General features: G+C 45.6%; 1 protein-coding gene across 5 annotated transcripts in view; it reads left to right on the top strand.

Annotated features, from left to right (window-relative positions):
* The first annotated feature begins 7926 nt into the window (after positions 1-7926).
* MYH10 (myosin heavy chain 10) overlaps positions 7927-17470 on the top strand; it is a 146819-nt gene continuing 137275 nt past the window's right edge. For 2 of the 5 annotated variants that reach the window (XM_036341553.1, XM_036341554.1), the window contains exon 1: positions 15525-15900. In XM_036341553.1, coding sequence (XP_036197446.1) covers positions 15556-15900 — 345 coding nt within the window. In that variant the 5' untranslated portion in view covers positions 15525-15555. Of the gene's footprint in view, positions 8037-9798; positions 9821-15524; positions 15901-17470 lie in introns of those variants that run through there. The other 3 variants (XM_036341555.1, XM_036341557.1, XM_036341558.1) reach the window with 3 other exon arrangements.

Genomic DNA, 17470 nt, shown 5'->3' with positions numbered 1-17470 from the left:
CAACATTTTCCTTTCTTTTTGTAATCCTTTCCTGTCTTCTGTTACCTTGTCCTCTTACTTCTCTTTTCAATTGTTCTTTAAATATTTACTGAAAAAAATTACACTAGATGCTTGAGAATCCCCAGATGTATAGACAGTGTGGTGTCAGCTTTCAGGAACCTCCAGGGTCACATCCCGCCTTCTTTTCTGCGGCATGTATTCCATACTGTAACCAAACGTTATTTCATCCCACTCTTTCCTGGTTACACTTTTCCTCGCCTTTGCCCATGATTTGGTTCCTTGCAGCCCACCATCTTTTATCATCACCTGTATTGTAATCCTGCTCACTTTTCAGGCTCAGCTAAAATGATGCCTGGACATCTGGATGGGACCTCCTCATCCACCTACCCATCCAGCCATCTTTCTACCTGACAAACATTTGATGAGCAGCTGCTGTGTATCGAGCACTGAGGTAGTTCCCTGGGATACAAGTTGAACACACTGGCCTTGCCTGCAAGGCGTTTTGGGGCTAGAACTATGTGGTAGCCACCAGCTACAGAGAACTGCTGAGCACTGAAAATGTGGCCAGCCTGAAATGGGGTGTGCTCTGAGCCTAAAACACACATGGATTTTGAACACTTAGCATAAGAAAAAGAATGTGAAACATCCTACTAATGATTTTTAACTGGTTACATGGTGAAACGTAATATTCCTTTTATGTTGGGTTACTATGTTAAAATTAATTTCAATGATTTGTCTTTACTTTTTAAATATAGCTCCTAGAAAATTTAAACCTATATATGTGGCTTGCTTTGGTAGCTCACATTCTATTTCTCTTGGACAGCACTGGTCTTAAAGGAGGTAAGAAAAGAGTGAAAAAATAAAATAAAATGATGTCATTTTAGTCAAGCTGCTAAATTAGTGAAATCAAGTAGTCTGAAGCATGAGGAAATGAGTCCACTCTTGTTTTAACTAGCCTGGGAACTTAAGCTTTTGAACTCTCCAGCTATGCCTGGAAATGAATACGTATATGCATGTGTATATAAATCCTATAGTTAACCCTCTGACTACCCCCTGAAGGACTTAGGGAAGAATATTCATGTATCCAGACGGCCTGACATCCACTATCCAGAACACCAGGGATCTGGAAAATTATCATTTTAGACCAATCCAGAAGTTAAGAATGTAGGACTGATTCTCCTTAAGAATGAACTTTTCACTATAAGAGCTCCAAGCTTTTCTTTCTTCTTCAGAGCACTCTGGGTTTTGCCTAGTTGTGTTTCTGGTTCGAAAACCGTAAGACCCCTGAATAAATATCATTTCAATTCTAGCCAAATGCTCCTGATTCATTTACACTCAGTTGCCATAGGATACAGGGATGGATTTGAAAATGTGTAAGGAATGTTTATAGGTGCTTTTATAAAAGTGTGTGCAGGATACACTGAGGGATTTTTTTTTTTTTTTTTTTTTTTTTTTTTTAATTCAGGAGGCCATGAGAAGGAGGAGGAAGGGAATCGATTTGGACCGTGTCAAGCATTATAGACATCCTCACGCACTTTGGTAGGCACTTTACTATCTTCATGCATTGGCTTGGTACCTTACACACTCCCTTAATCCTCGCAGCAGCAATCACCACGATCTGACCAGGTCTTTCCAGCCTGCTGTCCCCTTCCTAGACCAAGTCACCGTCATCTCTCATCTGGACTGTTTGGCAGCGGCCTCTTAACTGGTCTCTGCTGGCCTCACTTCAATCCGTTCTCCACATTATGACCAGAGTGATTCTTCTAAAACGCAAACCTGGTCATGTTACTCTTCAATTTAAAACTCTTCCACTGCTCCCCACTGTCATCTGGATAAAATCTAAATTCTGCCTCGGGGTGAATACATACATCTGGTCCTGCGGACCGCCTCCAGGCCCCTCACCCTCCTTCATGCTCTCTCTGCTCTCAACCTTCTGACTACGCTGAATTTCTTTCTGATCTTCATTCTCCCTTCTATATCCTGTTTTTTTTTTCCTGAAAGATTCTTCCTCCTGTTTGTCTGGTTAATGTCTTATTCTTCAGATTATATTTTCAAGATAACTTTTCTTAAGAAGACTTTCCGGAACCCCCTCCCACTCCTGCCATATTCCGAGTTAAGGGTCCTCTTATATGTTCCTGGATCTTGCCGTCCTTCCCATAATGTAGTACTTACCATATTGTATTGCATTCTCTCAACCTTCTTGGATCAGAGGTCTTTATGAGAATCTGCTAAAAGCTGTAGATCTTCCAGAAAAAGAGTGCACAATGAATCTTGCATACAGTTTCAGAGGTTTTATAGATCCTTTAGAGCCCTTTAGGTTTCCATGGACTCAATTTTAAAAAACCCTGCTTTATTATAATTATCTGCACATTTCCTTATATTCCTTTTTTTTTTTAAATATATTTTTTATTGATTTTTTACAGAGAGGAAGGGAGAGAGATAGAGAGTTAGAAACATCAATGAGAGAGAAACATCGATCAGCTGCCTCCTGCACACCCCCTACTGGGGATGTGCCCACAACCAAGGTACATGCCCTTGACCGGAATCAAACCTGGGACCCTTCAGTCCGGAGGCTGACACTCTATCCACCGAGCCAAACCGGCAGAGCTTCCTTATATTTCTTGCTAGCCTGTATGCACCTGAGGGTAGGGACCCTGCTGTGTTGGTATCGGTATTTCCTCAGCACCTGGCACAATCCCCAGATATAAAGGATACTCAGTAGGCATTTGCCGCAGTTATGGCTTGTTCTAAGACATGAGGATGCAAGGAGTATCGCACCTTTATTTTTCTAGATCAAATTAAATCTGACTTAGTCTTATCCCATATGGTTGGCAAGAGGCTTACATTAGTCATTTTCAGGAACTTCTTCTCATGGCTGTTTCCCCAGAACTCCAGAACTTACAGGATCCAAGAAAATTCTGGAAGGTTCCATGTTTCTCAGCTCCTTGAGTCTCTGCTTTAACCATCACTCCTTCTATTTCGAGATTCCACAATTGAGCACTGACCCTTCTGTAGGTCAGGTACTATTGTCCTGGGTGAGCTGTGAGATGCTTATCACAGTCTGTGCCCCAAGGTCCTTCCACATCCAGGAATCATGTTGAAAGGAGGGACCCTGTCTATACTTCTCTATGACACTCCAAACCCCTGCTCCTTCACCACTATCAGGGAAACAGCTCTTAGACTCAAAAATACTACCTTTCTTCTTATCTTTTTCGGATAATCTGACATGAAATCCCTCAACAAGCATGACAGGGACTGAAAACGAAAATAAATGCCTAAAAAGATGAGGCGAAGAATGTCAACGACATTGTCTCTTAAAGCAATGAGACAATACGACCCATCCAATGTGGCTCAGTGGTTGAGCGTTGACCTATGAACCATGAGGTCACGATTCTATACCTGGTCAAGGCACATGCCCAGGTTGTGGGCTCATTCATTCCCAGTGTGGGATGTGCAGGAGGCAGCCAATCAATGATTCTCTCTCATCATTGATGTTTCTGTTTCTCTTTCCCTCTCCCTTCCTCTCTGAAATCAATTGAGGGGAAAAAAAAAGACAACAGGAAATAGTGGCAACTGAGGTATACTGGAGAACATAGGCCTTGTTTAAAAAGGAGCAGCAATTAAGGCATCAACCAATTGTTGCTGAAATTTCCAGATCTTCCGATTTTTCAAGGGAGCCGGAAATCGGGAATTTATGTCATAGCTCTTTTTTCTTTATCTAAAAATGTACATTATTAAGGTATATTTTGTGAATCGTGTAATTCACAGTATAAAATCCAATAATTTCTAAAGTAAGTTTGCCAAGTTGTGTAACCATGACCATAGTTTTAGAGTATTTTCCTCGTCCCAATAAGATACCTCATGTATATTTACTGTTAATCCCTCTGCTGTCCCTCCTCTCCAGGCAACTACTATCCCCCTTTCTGTCTCTTTCGCATAGACTTTATGGACATTTCATATAATATAATATGTGGTCTTTTGTGAGTGGCTTCTTCGGCTGAGCACTATGTTTTCAAGATTCGTCCATATTGCTGCATGTATCTGCAGTTCATTCCTTTTCATTGCTGAACTAGAGACCTGGTGCACAAAATTTTTGCACTGGGGGAGGGAGGGGGAGGTCCCTCAGCCCAGATTGCAAGAGGGTGCAGGCCAGGCCAAGGGACCCCTCTGGTGTACGATTGGGGCTGGGGAGGGACTGCGGGGGGGGGGGGGGGAGGGCCCAGGGTGTGACTGGCCCATCTCATTCAGTCATGATCAGCCAGACCCCAGCAGCAAGCTAACCTACCAGTTGGAGTGTCTGCTCCCTGGTGGTCAGTGCATGTCATAGCAAGCGGTTGAGCAGCCTTAGCATATCATTAGCATATTGCATTTTGATTGGTTGAATGGCCGACCAGACGACTGGACACTTAGCATATTAGGCTTTTATTATATAGGATAGTATTCCATTGTGTGGATGTAGCACATTTTATCTATCCATTCACCAGCTGATGGCCATTCTTTTTGCTATTATGAATAATGCTGCTATGAATATTTGCGTGCAAGTCTTTGAGTCCATATATGTTTTCCTTTTTGTTTGATTTTTGGTAGGTACCTCTGGGTAGAATTGTGGGTTACATGGTAAATTTGTTTAACTTTTTAAGAAACTGGCAAACTATTTCCCAGAGAGGCTGTACCATTTTATTTTTTAAATATATTTTTATTTATTTCGGAGAGGAAGGGCATGTGCCCTTGACCTCAACCAAACCTGGGACCCTTCAGTCCATTGGCCGACACTCTATCCACTGAGCCAAACGGGCTAGGGCTGTACCATTTTAAATTCCCATCAGAAATGACTGAGGGTTTCCGTTTCTCTGCATTTTTGCCAACATTTGCTACAGTCTGTCTTTTTTTTTTTTTTTTAAGTATATTTTATTGATTTTAGAGAGGAAGGGAGAGGGAAAGAGAGAGAGAAACATCAATGATGAGACAGAATCATTGATTGGCTGCCTCCTGCACGCCCCCTACTGGGGATCAAGCCCGCAACCCAGGAATGTGCCCATGGGACCCTTCAGTCCACAGGCCAATGCTCTATCCATTGAGCCAAACCAGCTAGGGCTATAGTCTGTCTTTTTAATTATAGTCATTCTACTGGGTGTAAAGTGATGTCTCATGGTTTTGATTTGTGTTTCCCTAATGGCTAATGATTTTGGATAGATCTCGATTCTTAAATGTTGGAATTCATTCAAATTTTTAAAATGCTCCATATCGGCACTGTACAGATGGAACAAACCTGTTTAGAACAAAACCTGTTCACGGGCAGGACCTGCCCTAAGGGAACGAGTTTGCACTTCTGACCTAAATTCTGAAAAACAATGGTCTGTGAACTGTTCCTTTTAGGGTTAAAAACAGCCCAGACCGCCAGCAAAAATTACAATAGAGAGAGGGGAAAATTTTCTCACTCTTTTGTAATGAACTCGTGGGCTAGAAAAAAATGACAATTTTTAATCTATATATTCATAGTGCCACTTTTTCCTCCAGTAAATTATCCTGTTACACAGGCATTGAATTAGTCCCTTACGTATATATTTGTGTCCCATTTTCAGAGGTGAGGTTAAGAAATTTGTCAAAGGTTAAAGACTAAGGAAGTGGCAGAGATGGATTAAAGCCAGACCTATCTAGTTTGAAATTCTGTGTTTTCCACATCAAAATGGCAACAGATTCTGGGATGGAGCTACATGGAGTGAGACTGGAGTCACAGGATGGACGGATGACAGAGGTGGAGAGAGACATGATGTAGGAGCAAGGAGCCAAAGAAGTTTCAAGACAAAGGAAGTTGGGAATAGAGGGTTTGGGGGTGGTAGGATATAGTGGAAGTGGGAAGAAATAAGGTTTTGGACTAGTTGCTTTTGCAGTCTCTAGGGAGAGATGTCTGGTAGAGAGTTGTATGTAGGGCCGAAGTGCTGGAGAGATGCCAGGGCTAGTGAAATATTTGGGGGCATTCTCTTTACTATTGCCTTCTCATCAAGCCTACCATCTTTGTGATGTTTAATTCTGGTGAGCTTCCTGCCCTCCTCTTCTGATGGTCCACTGAGTTTGTTTTAAAAATTATGAAAACCCACAGACGTGGTGGCTAATGGGGCTGCATTTGTACATAGATGCTCTAAGCACGGGACACTGCGTTCAGAAATGACTTTGGTGGCTCACAAAGCCGAGCTTCACGCCCTAGAGACACAGTCTTTGGTCTTCTCTAAGAAATGTTTTTAAATTCACTTAAAAACACCATTCACATATTTTGTACCGTTCACTCATACTCCATTGCAGGCTGCACTAAGGACAGACCTCTTGATGGAGCCAAGTCACAAGACACCTGGACAAGGGGCAGCTCACCCAGCAGGCCGGTGGGGGAGGGGGTCCAGATGCGCTCGGACAAAGGACAATACAGGACCTGATTCGGATTTCCCCAGGAAGGACTCTGCACTTGGCTGCCCTGGAACCTTCTCTGAATTCCACCAACCCGCCCTTATCTTTTCCTGCCTTGTTTTGTTTATTGCTTTATTCTTTTTTTTTTTTTTTACTAGACTGGAAGTTTCCTAGGCTTAGCCACTTCTATCACATCACCCGTATTAAAATGCACCCATATCCAACATGACGTAACTATCTCTTTGTAATTTCTTTGTGAAGAACCTTGATCATTTTGTTCTTGTTAAAGTAAGTCATTCACTTTATTTTTGTGACTTAAGCTTTATTCTGTTTGTATGTAAGCATTTGAGTCGTGTTGAAGTGGACTAAATTCTGCAGACATTCCATGAAATGGTTATTAACTTTGATTTTTTCCAGTTTCCTCATTTTGGAGCCATTTTCTTTTTTCAGGTCTCAGGCCTCAGGTTTCTAAGGCTTTTGGAAAGCTGATCAGCCCGAACGTGATGTAACAGCCCAGCAGCACCTCCTCACAGCCCCCTCTCACGTAGGAAATTCCATTTGGTGAAAGACGAATGAATGAGGCGAACGAAGTCCTTTCCCCAAGTGTCCTCTCCAAGGCCGGCTGGTTTCACCTTCAGGCACCCAAGCCCGGCCTGGAGGCTGGGTAGGAAGGCCCCTCCCCTCGCACACACCAGAGCTGCGGCAGCGGAGGAAGCCGTCCCGCGTCGGCGCTCAGCAGACCCGGGTAGGTTGAACCGGGGATCCCACGGCGGCCACCGCGGCCCGATCGCAGAACCCAGTCGGCCCCCGGCCCCCCGCCCCCCGCAGAGCCAGTGCGCATGGGCAGAGCTGCACCCCGAGCGCGGCCTCTCCTCCCCCACTGCAGGTGAGCAGCGGAGCCGCGGTCCCCACCCGCCCCCGCAGCCAGGGTGACGTAAGGCCTCTGGACCGCGCTCCCGCCCCGCCCCTGCCGGCAGCGTTGGGGGCCCGCGACTCTGCGGTGGGAGCGGTATCGCTTCGGGACATGCCGGCGGCGGCAAGCAGTGTGGGCATCAAGGCGCTCGAGGGGGTTGTCGCGGCGGCCGGACGCCAGGGCGAGCCGCGTCCAGGCGGAGCTCGGTGCTCCTGCGGCGGCACACCTGCCCCGCCGTCCGCACCGCCGCGGCCCCAGCAGAGCCTGCATCCGCTGCCCCGCGGGATCGCGGGGCGCGCAGCCAGCCTCAGCTGTCCATCTCTGCCTGAGTCAGCCAATCGCGCGCCACTGCTCCGGCCGCACCTCCCGGAATCGATGACTGGCGTGCGCAGCGCCCTATGAGCTTGGGGCCTCTGCGGGCCGGGCTGGGAGCGGGAGCCAATGAGCGCAGTTCCAGGTGGGTGGAGGGAGCGGACCTCGGGAAGGTAGCTTCGTTCGCGTTGCTAACGTCTTCCCCTGGAGATGGGCGCGCAAACGGACCAGTGGGTCTGGGGGCGGCGGTGACGGGCGTGGGGCTGGCCCAATGAGGGCGGGGGTGGGAGGGGCCGCCCGGAGCAGCAGTGCTAAAGGAGCCCGGCGGAGGCAGCGGTGGGTTTGGGACTGAGGCGCTGGATCTGTGGTCGCGGCTCAGAACGTGCGCCGGCGCCACCATCTTCGGCTGAAGGTGAGAGGTGCGGCTGTCGGGGGCCGAGGGACGGTTTGGGGGGGACGGGAGGATCCCGGGCCGGGCACCCGTTGGGCCCGGACGGCAGGAGCGGAGCCCGCAGTGGAAGCGGGGGGAAGCTGAGGGGCTCTGGGTAGAGGCTTGTGTGCGGGGATCTAGGTTCATCTGGGGAAGGACCCAGGAGTAGGGTAACGGGACCCCAGTGGGTGGAGAGACCCCGGGAAGGGCGGGGAATGAGGTCCTTGAGCGTGAGACCCCTGCAGGAACCAGGGCCTGGGTGTGCGGGAGGACGACCCCTCGGGGGCTGGGATGGAGATGTGGGTGTGGGGATGAGGGGAGTTGGTATTCGGTGTGTGGGGTCCGAGCGCCCCGGCGCTGGGGTTGGGGGGCTGGTGCTCTGGTGGGGGTCCCGGGGGGTCCCGCGAGTCTCTGTCTCCCTGGAGGGGTGGGAGTCCGGGGCGGGCTGGGAAGCGCGATCCCGGTTGGGGGTGGGGAGATGCTGGACAGGAAGGGCCCCTGGTGGGTTCCTGGGGGTTAGGCCGGGTCGGGCAGCCAGGGTGCGGCGAGGGGTTCGCCGAGGATTCGGCAGGCGGACGGAGCGCCCAGGACCCGTGGGTTGGAGGGACCGGAGGCAGGGGCTCGGCGCCGCCGGGAAAGCGCGGGGCGGCGGAGGGTCGGAGGAGCCGGCCGCCGGCACGGGGCGGGTCGGGCTCCGTGGTTCCCGGGCAGGAGGGCGGGAGGGGGCGTCCGACAACGTGCTCTGCAGCCCGCGGGGGCCGAGGTGGACGCGGGCGAGGCCCCGGCGGTTTAGGGCGGGGGGCGGGGGGCGAGGCGGGAAATGTGGCGGGGCCGCGCTGCAGCAGGGCGGCCGGGGGGAGGGTCCGCCCTGGCTCCGGGAGCCCTTTATTGTGTGGGGGACCTGGCAGTGGCCCGCCGCCGAGCCTTCCTGGCCTTGTGCATCTGGGGGTCACACCCGGGTCCCCTCAAATCAGCCTGGAATGGGGTCAGAGGGAGTGCGGGGCTTTGTGGGCCTGTGGGGGGCGGATGCGGCCCGGGGACCTCGGAGGCCCCCCGGCCGGGCCTGCCCGGGAACGAGGGCCCCGGGAAGGAGGTTGGCGACTCGGTGGGTCGGGGCTCAGCCCGGGAGGTTTGGGCAGCGCGGCCCCTGCCCGTGGCCTCTGCCCGTGACCGTTATCTGTTCCGCGGGGCCTCTGCAGCTCCCGTCCAGATCACTGCGGCTGGTGGAAGGGGGTGGGGTGGGTGGGGTAGGGGAGAGCAGGCGGGGTAGATCCAGGCTGCAAATGAAACAAAGACGGCTGTTTTCGCTGAATAATATAATACCAGATATAATACTTGGGCTTTGCCGAGATTGTGTGTGTGTGTGTGTGTGTGTGTGTGTGTTTTAAACATGGAAACTGAGGATTCTTTGAGGCAGGCTTCATTATTCCTGATATGGTATTCACTCTGGAAAACTTGAACCTATTTATTGTTTCCTTTCCTTCATCAGTCCGTCCTTATTCATTATTCTGTTTAGTCCCGTGCTTGTGGTGTTGATGTATATGCCCTGTGTGTCTCCGATTCTGGAAAAGTGGCCATTTTATGCTTCTCCTTACTTCTGCATCTTAAATTCAGTTCTTCCCCGTTTTCTTATCTGGAGAAAGCAGATGGTGTCATTGTGCGATATAGCACGAGCTCTTACAGCAAAGGGATGTGACCCGAGAGCCGGGCTTTTTATTTGGGCTCCTTGGGGAAATGATTACAAATGAAGACAGGCTGGATGGAAGGTGAGATGGAGGAAATTCTGAAGGGCACGTTGTGTGGTGAAAGGCTATATGCGGCTGTGGTTTATGTACTTTCTCATCATATAGAAATGAAAATTCCTGGTTTTGGGTTCGCATTTCAGAAATAATGTAACACAAATATTAACTGAGAGATGGTGCAGGCCACGACTAGCCATAGTGTCCTTTCGCGTTTGGTTTGTATCTGTGCTCGTTTGATTAAGCAGAATATTGGTAAATTAACAGACTTGCAGGTCTCTGTAGTGCAAGTGACCTCTGAGATAGTGTTACACAAATTGGGACAATTTCTGTTTTAGTGTATCTGTCATAGAGGGATGCACTATCATGGGAAATTTATCCATTTTTTGTTTGGCTTTGTATGCAAGATACTCATAAAATTTAATTGTTTCCCTGTATCCATACTTTGGTATGTGCTGGACGGCAGTTGAGAAATGTTCTGGGTGGCGTTTTATTGCAAGTCAAAAATGGTCTAGTGGGAGGGAGCCCAGGAGTGTGTGCCCGTAAAACCAATGAAGGACATAGGGCTTTGACTCTGTAGGGGGTTAATTCATACACATATAAATGATTTAACTATAATTAGGCAGTTATTTCAAATGATACCAAGAACCTTTGTGTCTCCTGCAAAGAGGTTCCTATTTATTCGTTTTTCCCCTAAGTATAGTTATTTTTTTTATATAAAGTATAAAGCATTTCCTAGGTTGTGCGAGTGTGTTTATTGGCCGAGCCTGTACTCTTGAAGCCATAATCGATAGGGTTTTTACTTAGTAGAGAGGCAGTATATAGTGCACATCATGCCTTCAAAATTCCCTCCCCGTCACCTTCCACTGCTGTAGAATGAACTCAGGAACTGAACTCTGGGTTTACGCCCAGCTCTGCTACTTGTTAGCTGGTTTTGGCTTTCTCTGTGCCTCGGGTTCCTCATCTGTATAATGAAGATATAAATAGTACCTACTTCATAGGGCTTTTGTGAGGATTAAGAGTTGATATATGTAAACTGCTTAGAATAGTGTCTGGCCATAATTAGTGATATATAACAACAGTATTTGCTATTTTAAATATTGTGATATTATCCTTACCACAAGGCAAAGCATTTGGGAGTGGTTCACTTTAAATACCAGTATTATCAAGATTGGGTCCCAAATGTACAATGGAATGGAAAAAAATACAACATATTTGGCAATCACAAGTGAAGAATTAAAGTGAACAAAAAAAATCCTCAGTGGCCTCATGAACACTATCAACTAAAGAATGATTTGAGTACCTACTGCCTGCTAGGTTCTCTTGGCCAATGCACAGGAGGGCAAGAAAAATGCCAGAAGAGCAGCACAAAATGTTAAGGGAAGGAGAAGGATTCAGGTGCCAGATTGACGTGAAAAGAACTTGTGGTAGGGTGTCATTTGGGTCAGGATTTGAAGGAATGGTAGGTGTTTGGTTGTGGAGGAGAAATGAGGGTAGGACCACTCATGTAATATTTGATCAGTAGGTATAGATTCCCTCCTTGGATCAGGGACTAGGCTGAGTGCTTACCATATAGTAAGGAATAGTGTTTAGTTGTAGAAAACTCTGGAAAAGTAAAAATGTTTAATCCCACTTCCCAGTGAAGACCCATGAGTAGTTGTTACCTTTTTTTAAAGTGTATGTGTGTGTGTGTGTGTGTGTGTGTGTGTGTAATTTCCACCCACAAAACAGGGAACATTTTGTAATTACACTTTTGCGATGTATTGGATTTTTTATTTTGTTAATTCTCACTTGAGAATATTGTTCCATTGCTTTTAGATAGAGTGGAGGGTAGGGAGGGGGGTGGGGAGAGAAACATTGATGTGAGTCACATCAATTGGTTGCTTCCCCATGCTGAGGATTGAACCTACAACCCAGGTATGTGTCCTTGACCGGGAATCGAACCCGTGATCCTTCAATGTGTGGGCTAATGCTCTAATCACTTAGCTATATCGGTAGGAACTATTATAAGCACTTCCCCACCAAAAAAAGTACTAGTACATTTAAAATGTACAATTCGATAAAATAATTCTTAAATATATAATTTACTTAAAGAAGAACCTGCTGTAGAAATGATCAGTTATTCTAACTTATAGTAAAAAATTTAAGCATACCCAAGGTAAAAGTAAAGAAATGTATGTGTGCCAACTGGCAGCAAGACAGTTTTCCAAGTGTTATATGGGACATACAGTTAATACCTAAAAAGAATATAAAGAATAACTTATCGCCGAAACCGGTTTGGCTCAGTGGATAGAGCGTCGGCCTGCGGACTGAAAGGTCCCAGGTTCGATTCCGGTCAAGGGCATGTACCTGGGTTGCGGGCATATCCCCAGTGGGAGATGTGCAGGAGGCAGCTGATCGATGTTTCTCTCTCATCAATGTTTCTAACTCTCTATCTCTCTCCCTTCCTCTCTGTAAAAAATCAATAAAATATATTTTTTTAAAAAAATAAATAAAGAAAGAATAACTTATCATATTTTTTTAGAGTTGGATATCTTTGTTTTTGATAGACTGTCCTTTAGGCAGAGTGTGTGTCTGATTGTCTCTAAATTCATCTGGGTAAGTCCCACTTCAAAGCCATGCCTCCTCCTTAGCAGTATATAAGTTGGAAAGACAGATAATTTGTTAATGATCTTATAGAGTAGTCCCTAGAGGTAATGGTCTTTTGAAACCATTCTTTAAAAAAAAAAAAAAGATATATATATATATATATATATATATATATATATATATATAGTTGATTTCAGAGAGGAAGGGCGAGGGAAGGAGAGATGAAATCAGTGATAAAAATCATTGATTGACTGCTTCCTGCACGCCTCCTACCGAGGATCAAGCCCATAACCCAGCCATGTGCCCTTGACCAGAATCGAACTCGGGACCCTTTAGTCTGCAGGCCGATGCTCTATCCACTGAGCCAAACCAGCTAGGGCTAAAACCATTCTTTGGATTGTACATGTGTCCATGAATATTTTCTGTAAGAAGGAAAAAATGCTAATTAAAAAACAGGTTAGCAATTTTATTTATAGAAGTCTTAATGTTACATGTTTTGTGACGTTTTTTCATTTAATTTTTGTTTTGTCCATGTCTGTTATCCTTAAAACATTAGCGTAGTCTTTAAATCTTGGTATGAATTAGTCTAGAACATTGGTTTTCACCTTTTTTTTTTCCCCCCCTCAAATACCTATTAGTAACAGTGGTTCACCATGGCAGCCAGAGAACTTTGGAGCAATGATTCTCAAAGTGTGGTCCAGGATCAGCAGCATTAGCATCATCTGGGAATTTGTTACAAATGCAAGTTACTAGGCTCCACCCCAGATTTAACTAAATCAGAAGCTCTGGGATGGGGCCCGGCAGTGTGTAGGTGCTGCTGGTGCACATGCCAGAGTTTGAGAACCACGTTCTAGAGCAGTGATGGCGAACCTTTTGAGCTCGGCGTGTCAGCATTTTGAAAAACCCTAACTTAACTCTGGTGCCGTGTCACATATAGAAATTTTTTGATATTTGCAACCATAGTAAAACAAAGACTTATATTTTTGATATTTATTTTATATATTTAAATGCCATTTAACAAAGAAAAATCAACCAAAAAAATGAATTCAAGTGTCACCTCTAACACGCGTGTCATAGGGTCACCATCACTGTTCTAGACATAGGTGTTCGTGATGCATTACTTTATAACAAATAATTTCTGAAGAATCTTAGCTATTTGATTCTAGTACATTCTCACTAGCAGTGAAAGGGATAGTATCAGTGATTAATTTTTTAGGGCACAGAATCTGAAGGAAGTCCTGAGTGTTCTCCTTTTAGAATAGCACACATACATGTATAAAGTGAGTGTACAACTTTTTTATACCATTTGAGCTTGAAATTTGTCTACGGAATCAAGGTTAAGAACCTCTTTAACAACCTTGGACTATTTTATGGTTAACCTTTCAGCCTTCTATCTTGCCTATAAAGAATCCCCATCAGTTCGGGGGCTGGGAGAAGCTGGGAAGATTTGATAGAGCAAGAGTAGGTTCTCAGTTGGCTCCTTGTATTGATTTGGATGAAGTCATGGATGGAATCCATGCTTATGAAATTTGTAGCCACCTGGAATTTGGAGTAATAACAAAAGTGTGTAATGATGTTATTGGGTTCCAAAAAGATATTGTAAAGGAGATAAGTGAATCTCATCAGAAAGGTGAGTGGTGAATATAAAATCTTGTCATTTGATCCAAGAAGCCAGTTGCACAAGTATAGGAGGGGAGGTAACTTAGAGCAGCATGTGTGGAGGTTTGGCTGACAGCTCATTCGGAGCCAACAGTGAATGAGTACAAATGCACCCATTAGGTCTTGAAATACATTAACAGCTTTCCCTAGTGTGGCCCTATGGTTGTTAGCATTCCCTTTTTCTGTGGTACTGGTGGAACTGTGTCTGGAATATTATGTTTACTTCTGGTCACACACTCTAAAGGGGCATAAGCACATCGAGTCTGTTTGGAGGCAAGAGCTCAGGGTAGTGGAATGAGTCTTGATGAATGATGGAATGCTAAAGAGGAACCAAGGGAGTAGGAGCAGCTGCAGGAAGGGGAGTGGAGACCTGAATAGCTACCATCACATACTTGAAAGACTATTACGTGAAGCCAAGTTATGTTTTTCCTCTGTGGCCTTATTTGATCACATTAAGACCACACTGACCATAGACAAGCTATAGGGAAACTGAGTTGGGGTATTTGAGGATGGAATAGGAGGCCTGCTTGAGACCGATGCTTTCTCTTCTGTCATTCCTCATGTGTTCTGTGCTATATCCTGGTGGTGAAACAAATTCTGGTACCACTCTATGGAGTGGCTTTTTATTATGAATTTTTGTTTTCTTTCTCTTCATTATCCTTTCCCGTCTTAACTCTGTTTAATTTGTGGTGAGGGTGAAAGAGGAGATGAAGAGGGGGGGAAAGTCAAACTAGAACTTTGCTTTGCCCTTCTGCTTGTTTTTCAGCCCTCAGTAACTGAGGGCGTGTCTTGAGTGGTCTTCAGACAACCAGTCATAATTTGTGGTCACCCCTGAAATTTACCTTGGAAACTCAGTTAATATGGCCATAAAGAGGAATACCCCAGCTTTTTAACTCAAAGTTTATGCTTTCTCTTTACCAAAGGAGCAAAATTTGTAAATTTTATATATAAATATAAGTGATTTTATATGTGTGTGTGTTTATTGAGAGAGAGGAAGTGAGAAGGAGAGAGAGAGAGAGAGAGAGAGAGAGAGAGAGAGAGAGAGAGAGAGAGAGGGAGAGAGAGAAACATCAATGGGAGAGAAACATTGGTCAACTGCCTCCTGCATGCCCCCTGCTGGGGATCAAACTCACAACCTGGGCATGTGCCCTGACTGGGAATTGAACTGGCAACCTCTCGGTGCACAGGATGATACTCAAACAACTGAGCCAACATCAGCCAGGGCTCATCTATAATAATAAAAGCATAATATGCTAATTAGACCGGACGTCCTTTCGGACGTCATTCTGGATGTCCTTCCGGACGTCCTTCCGTCCTTCCAGATGAAGCCAGGGCTACAAGGGAAGCCCGGGTCCCAGGTGCCAGAGGGAAGCGGTGCTGGCAGCCAGGGGAAGGAAGGCATATTCCTGCACGAATTTTGTGCATTGGGCCTCTAGTTTTATATGTTTGAGTATCTAACTTTATCCTCCTCCTCTTTCCATAGAGGCAATTGCTCTTGGATCCTTCTGTTTACAATGGCGCAGAGAAGTGGACTTGAAGATCCAGAGAGGTATCTCTTTGTGGACAGGGCTGTCATCTACAACCCTGCCACACAGGCTGATTGGACGGCGAAAAAGCTAGTGTGGATTCCATCAGAACGCCATGGTTTTGAGGCAGCTAGTATCAAAGAAGAGCGGGGAGATGAAGTTATGGTGGAGTTGGCAGAGAATGGAAAGAAAGCAATGGTCAACAAAGATGATATTCAGAAGATGAACCCACCTAAGTTTTCCAAGGTGGAGGATATGGCAGAATTGACGTGCTTGAATGAAGCTTCTGTTTTACATAATCTGAAGGATCGTTACTATTCAGGACTTATCTATGTAAGTATTCCCTCTAATCACGTGAGTGTGGTGACTGAGAATTAATGTAAATTATATATACTGTCATAATCAAATAAGAATGTGGACTATTCACATTCTCTGTTTAACTGTTGTTTCTATTAAAGATAGTCTCTTGCTTACCCTAAGTCTTGCTTTGCTTAAAAATTGTTTTTAATGAAATATACTGAATGGTATGTGAAGACTTTTGTGGTGGTGCTCTGGAATATAATAAGATAGGGGAAGCATGTGGCAGAAAGACCAGGGAGTTTAATATGGGACTAAGAGGTGCATTAATAGGAGGAGACAGACAGCAAATTGGTAGGAAATGCTGGGTAAATCCAGAATTGTAAAGTGGAGGGCAAGAACCAGTTCACTGGGTGCAGGGAAATGGGAAAGATGAGACTGAGGTTTTTAAGAGGAAACAGTTCAGGGTGAGATTGAGGCTGGGGTTGTCCTGTGGTTAGCAGTTGACACATCCGGATGTTGTAGTCACTGACCATATAAAAGTCATTGAAAATAATAAGGGGTAAGGAAGAGGGAAAATGCAAGCCAACTCCTGAAAAAAACCTAGAATGACAAAACAGGTTTGAAGGGGTGGTAGATGCAATTGGCAAAGATTTAAAGAAGGTGGTGTAGGTAGAACTTAGATTTAGAATGAAGAGAAGGAGACAGAAAAGTTGACATTGTAATGGTCTGAATTTGGAAAAGAATTTTATGCACGAGGTGTGACACTGAAGCTCATACACAATTTAGAACTTCAACAAATCAGAACTAGCTCTACCATAGGAACTAGTTTATTTGGTGAATATGTACCGAGCACCTCCTGCAGGGGAGAGTGTGGTGGACAGGATAGGCTCCTGCCTTTGTGATACACCCTCTAAGGCAGTGGTTCTCAACCTGTGGGTCGCGACCCCATTGGCGGTCGAATGACCCTTTCACAGGGGTCGCCTAAGACCATCCTGCATATCAGATATTTACATTACGATTCATAACAGTAGCAACATTACAGTTATGAAGTAGCAACGAAAATAATTTTATGGTTGGGTCACAACATGAGGAACTGTATCTAAAGGGCCAGAAGGTTGAGAACCACTGCTCTAAGGGAATGAAACGGGATAGAGTAAGTAGGAGACTTTCCACAGCAGGTCAGTGAAGAGCTCTGAGAAGGTAGCATTTGAGCTAGATAGAATCTGACTGATAGGAGGGAGCTAGCCATGGGAAAATCTGAGAAATGAATAGTTCATTCATGACCTTTGCCAGAGAAATTTCAATGAAGCCTGAAGGTCTCTCTCTTACTCTCTCCCCCCACCCACCCCTGCTATGAGGTAGGATGGAAAGTAAGTGAGTAAGAGGCATCAGGGTTGGGAAGGTGGCTCCAGGAGAATGGGAAAGGTTTGGAAGATAAGCCACAGATAAGGAGACAATTGGAGAGTAGCATTGAGGATCTGGCTGAGACTGAATAACAGAATATGTATGGTGACCACATTTTTGTCTGGCTATGTCGTTTTGCCATTATTTTTTTTAATCTTTATTATTGAAAGTATTAATATTTCCCCGTTTTTCCCCCCAT

Source organism: Myotis myotis, unplaced genomic scaffold, assembly GCF_014108235.1.
Source record: "Myotis myotis isolate mMyoMyo1 unplaced genomic scaffold, mMyoMyo1.p scaffold_m19_p_17, whole genome shotgun sequence".
Classification (NCBI taxonomy): Eukaryota; Metazoa; Chordata; class Mammalia; order Chiroptera; family Vespertilionidae; genus Myotis; species Myotis myotis.
This window is presented reverse-complemented; position numbering and strand designations above follow the sequence as displayed.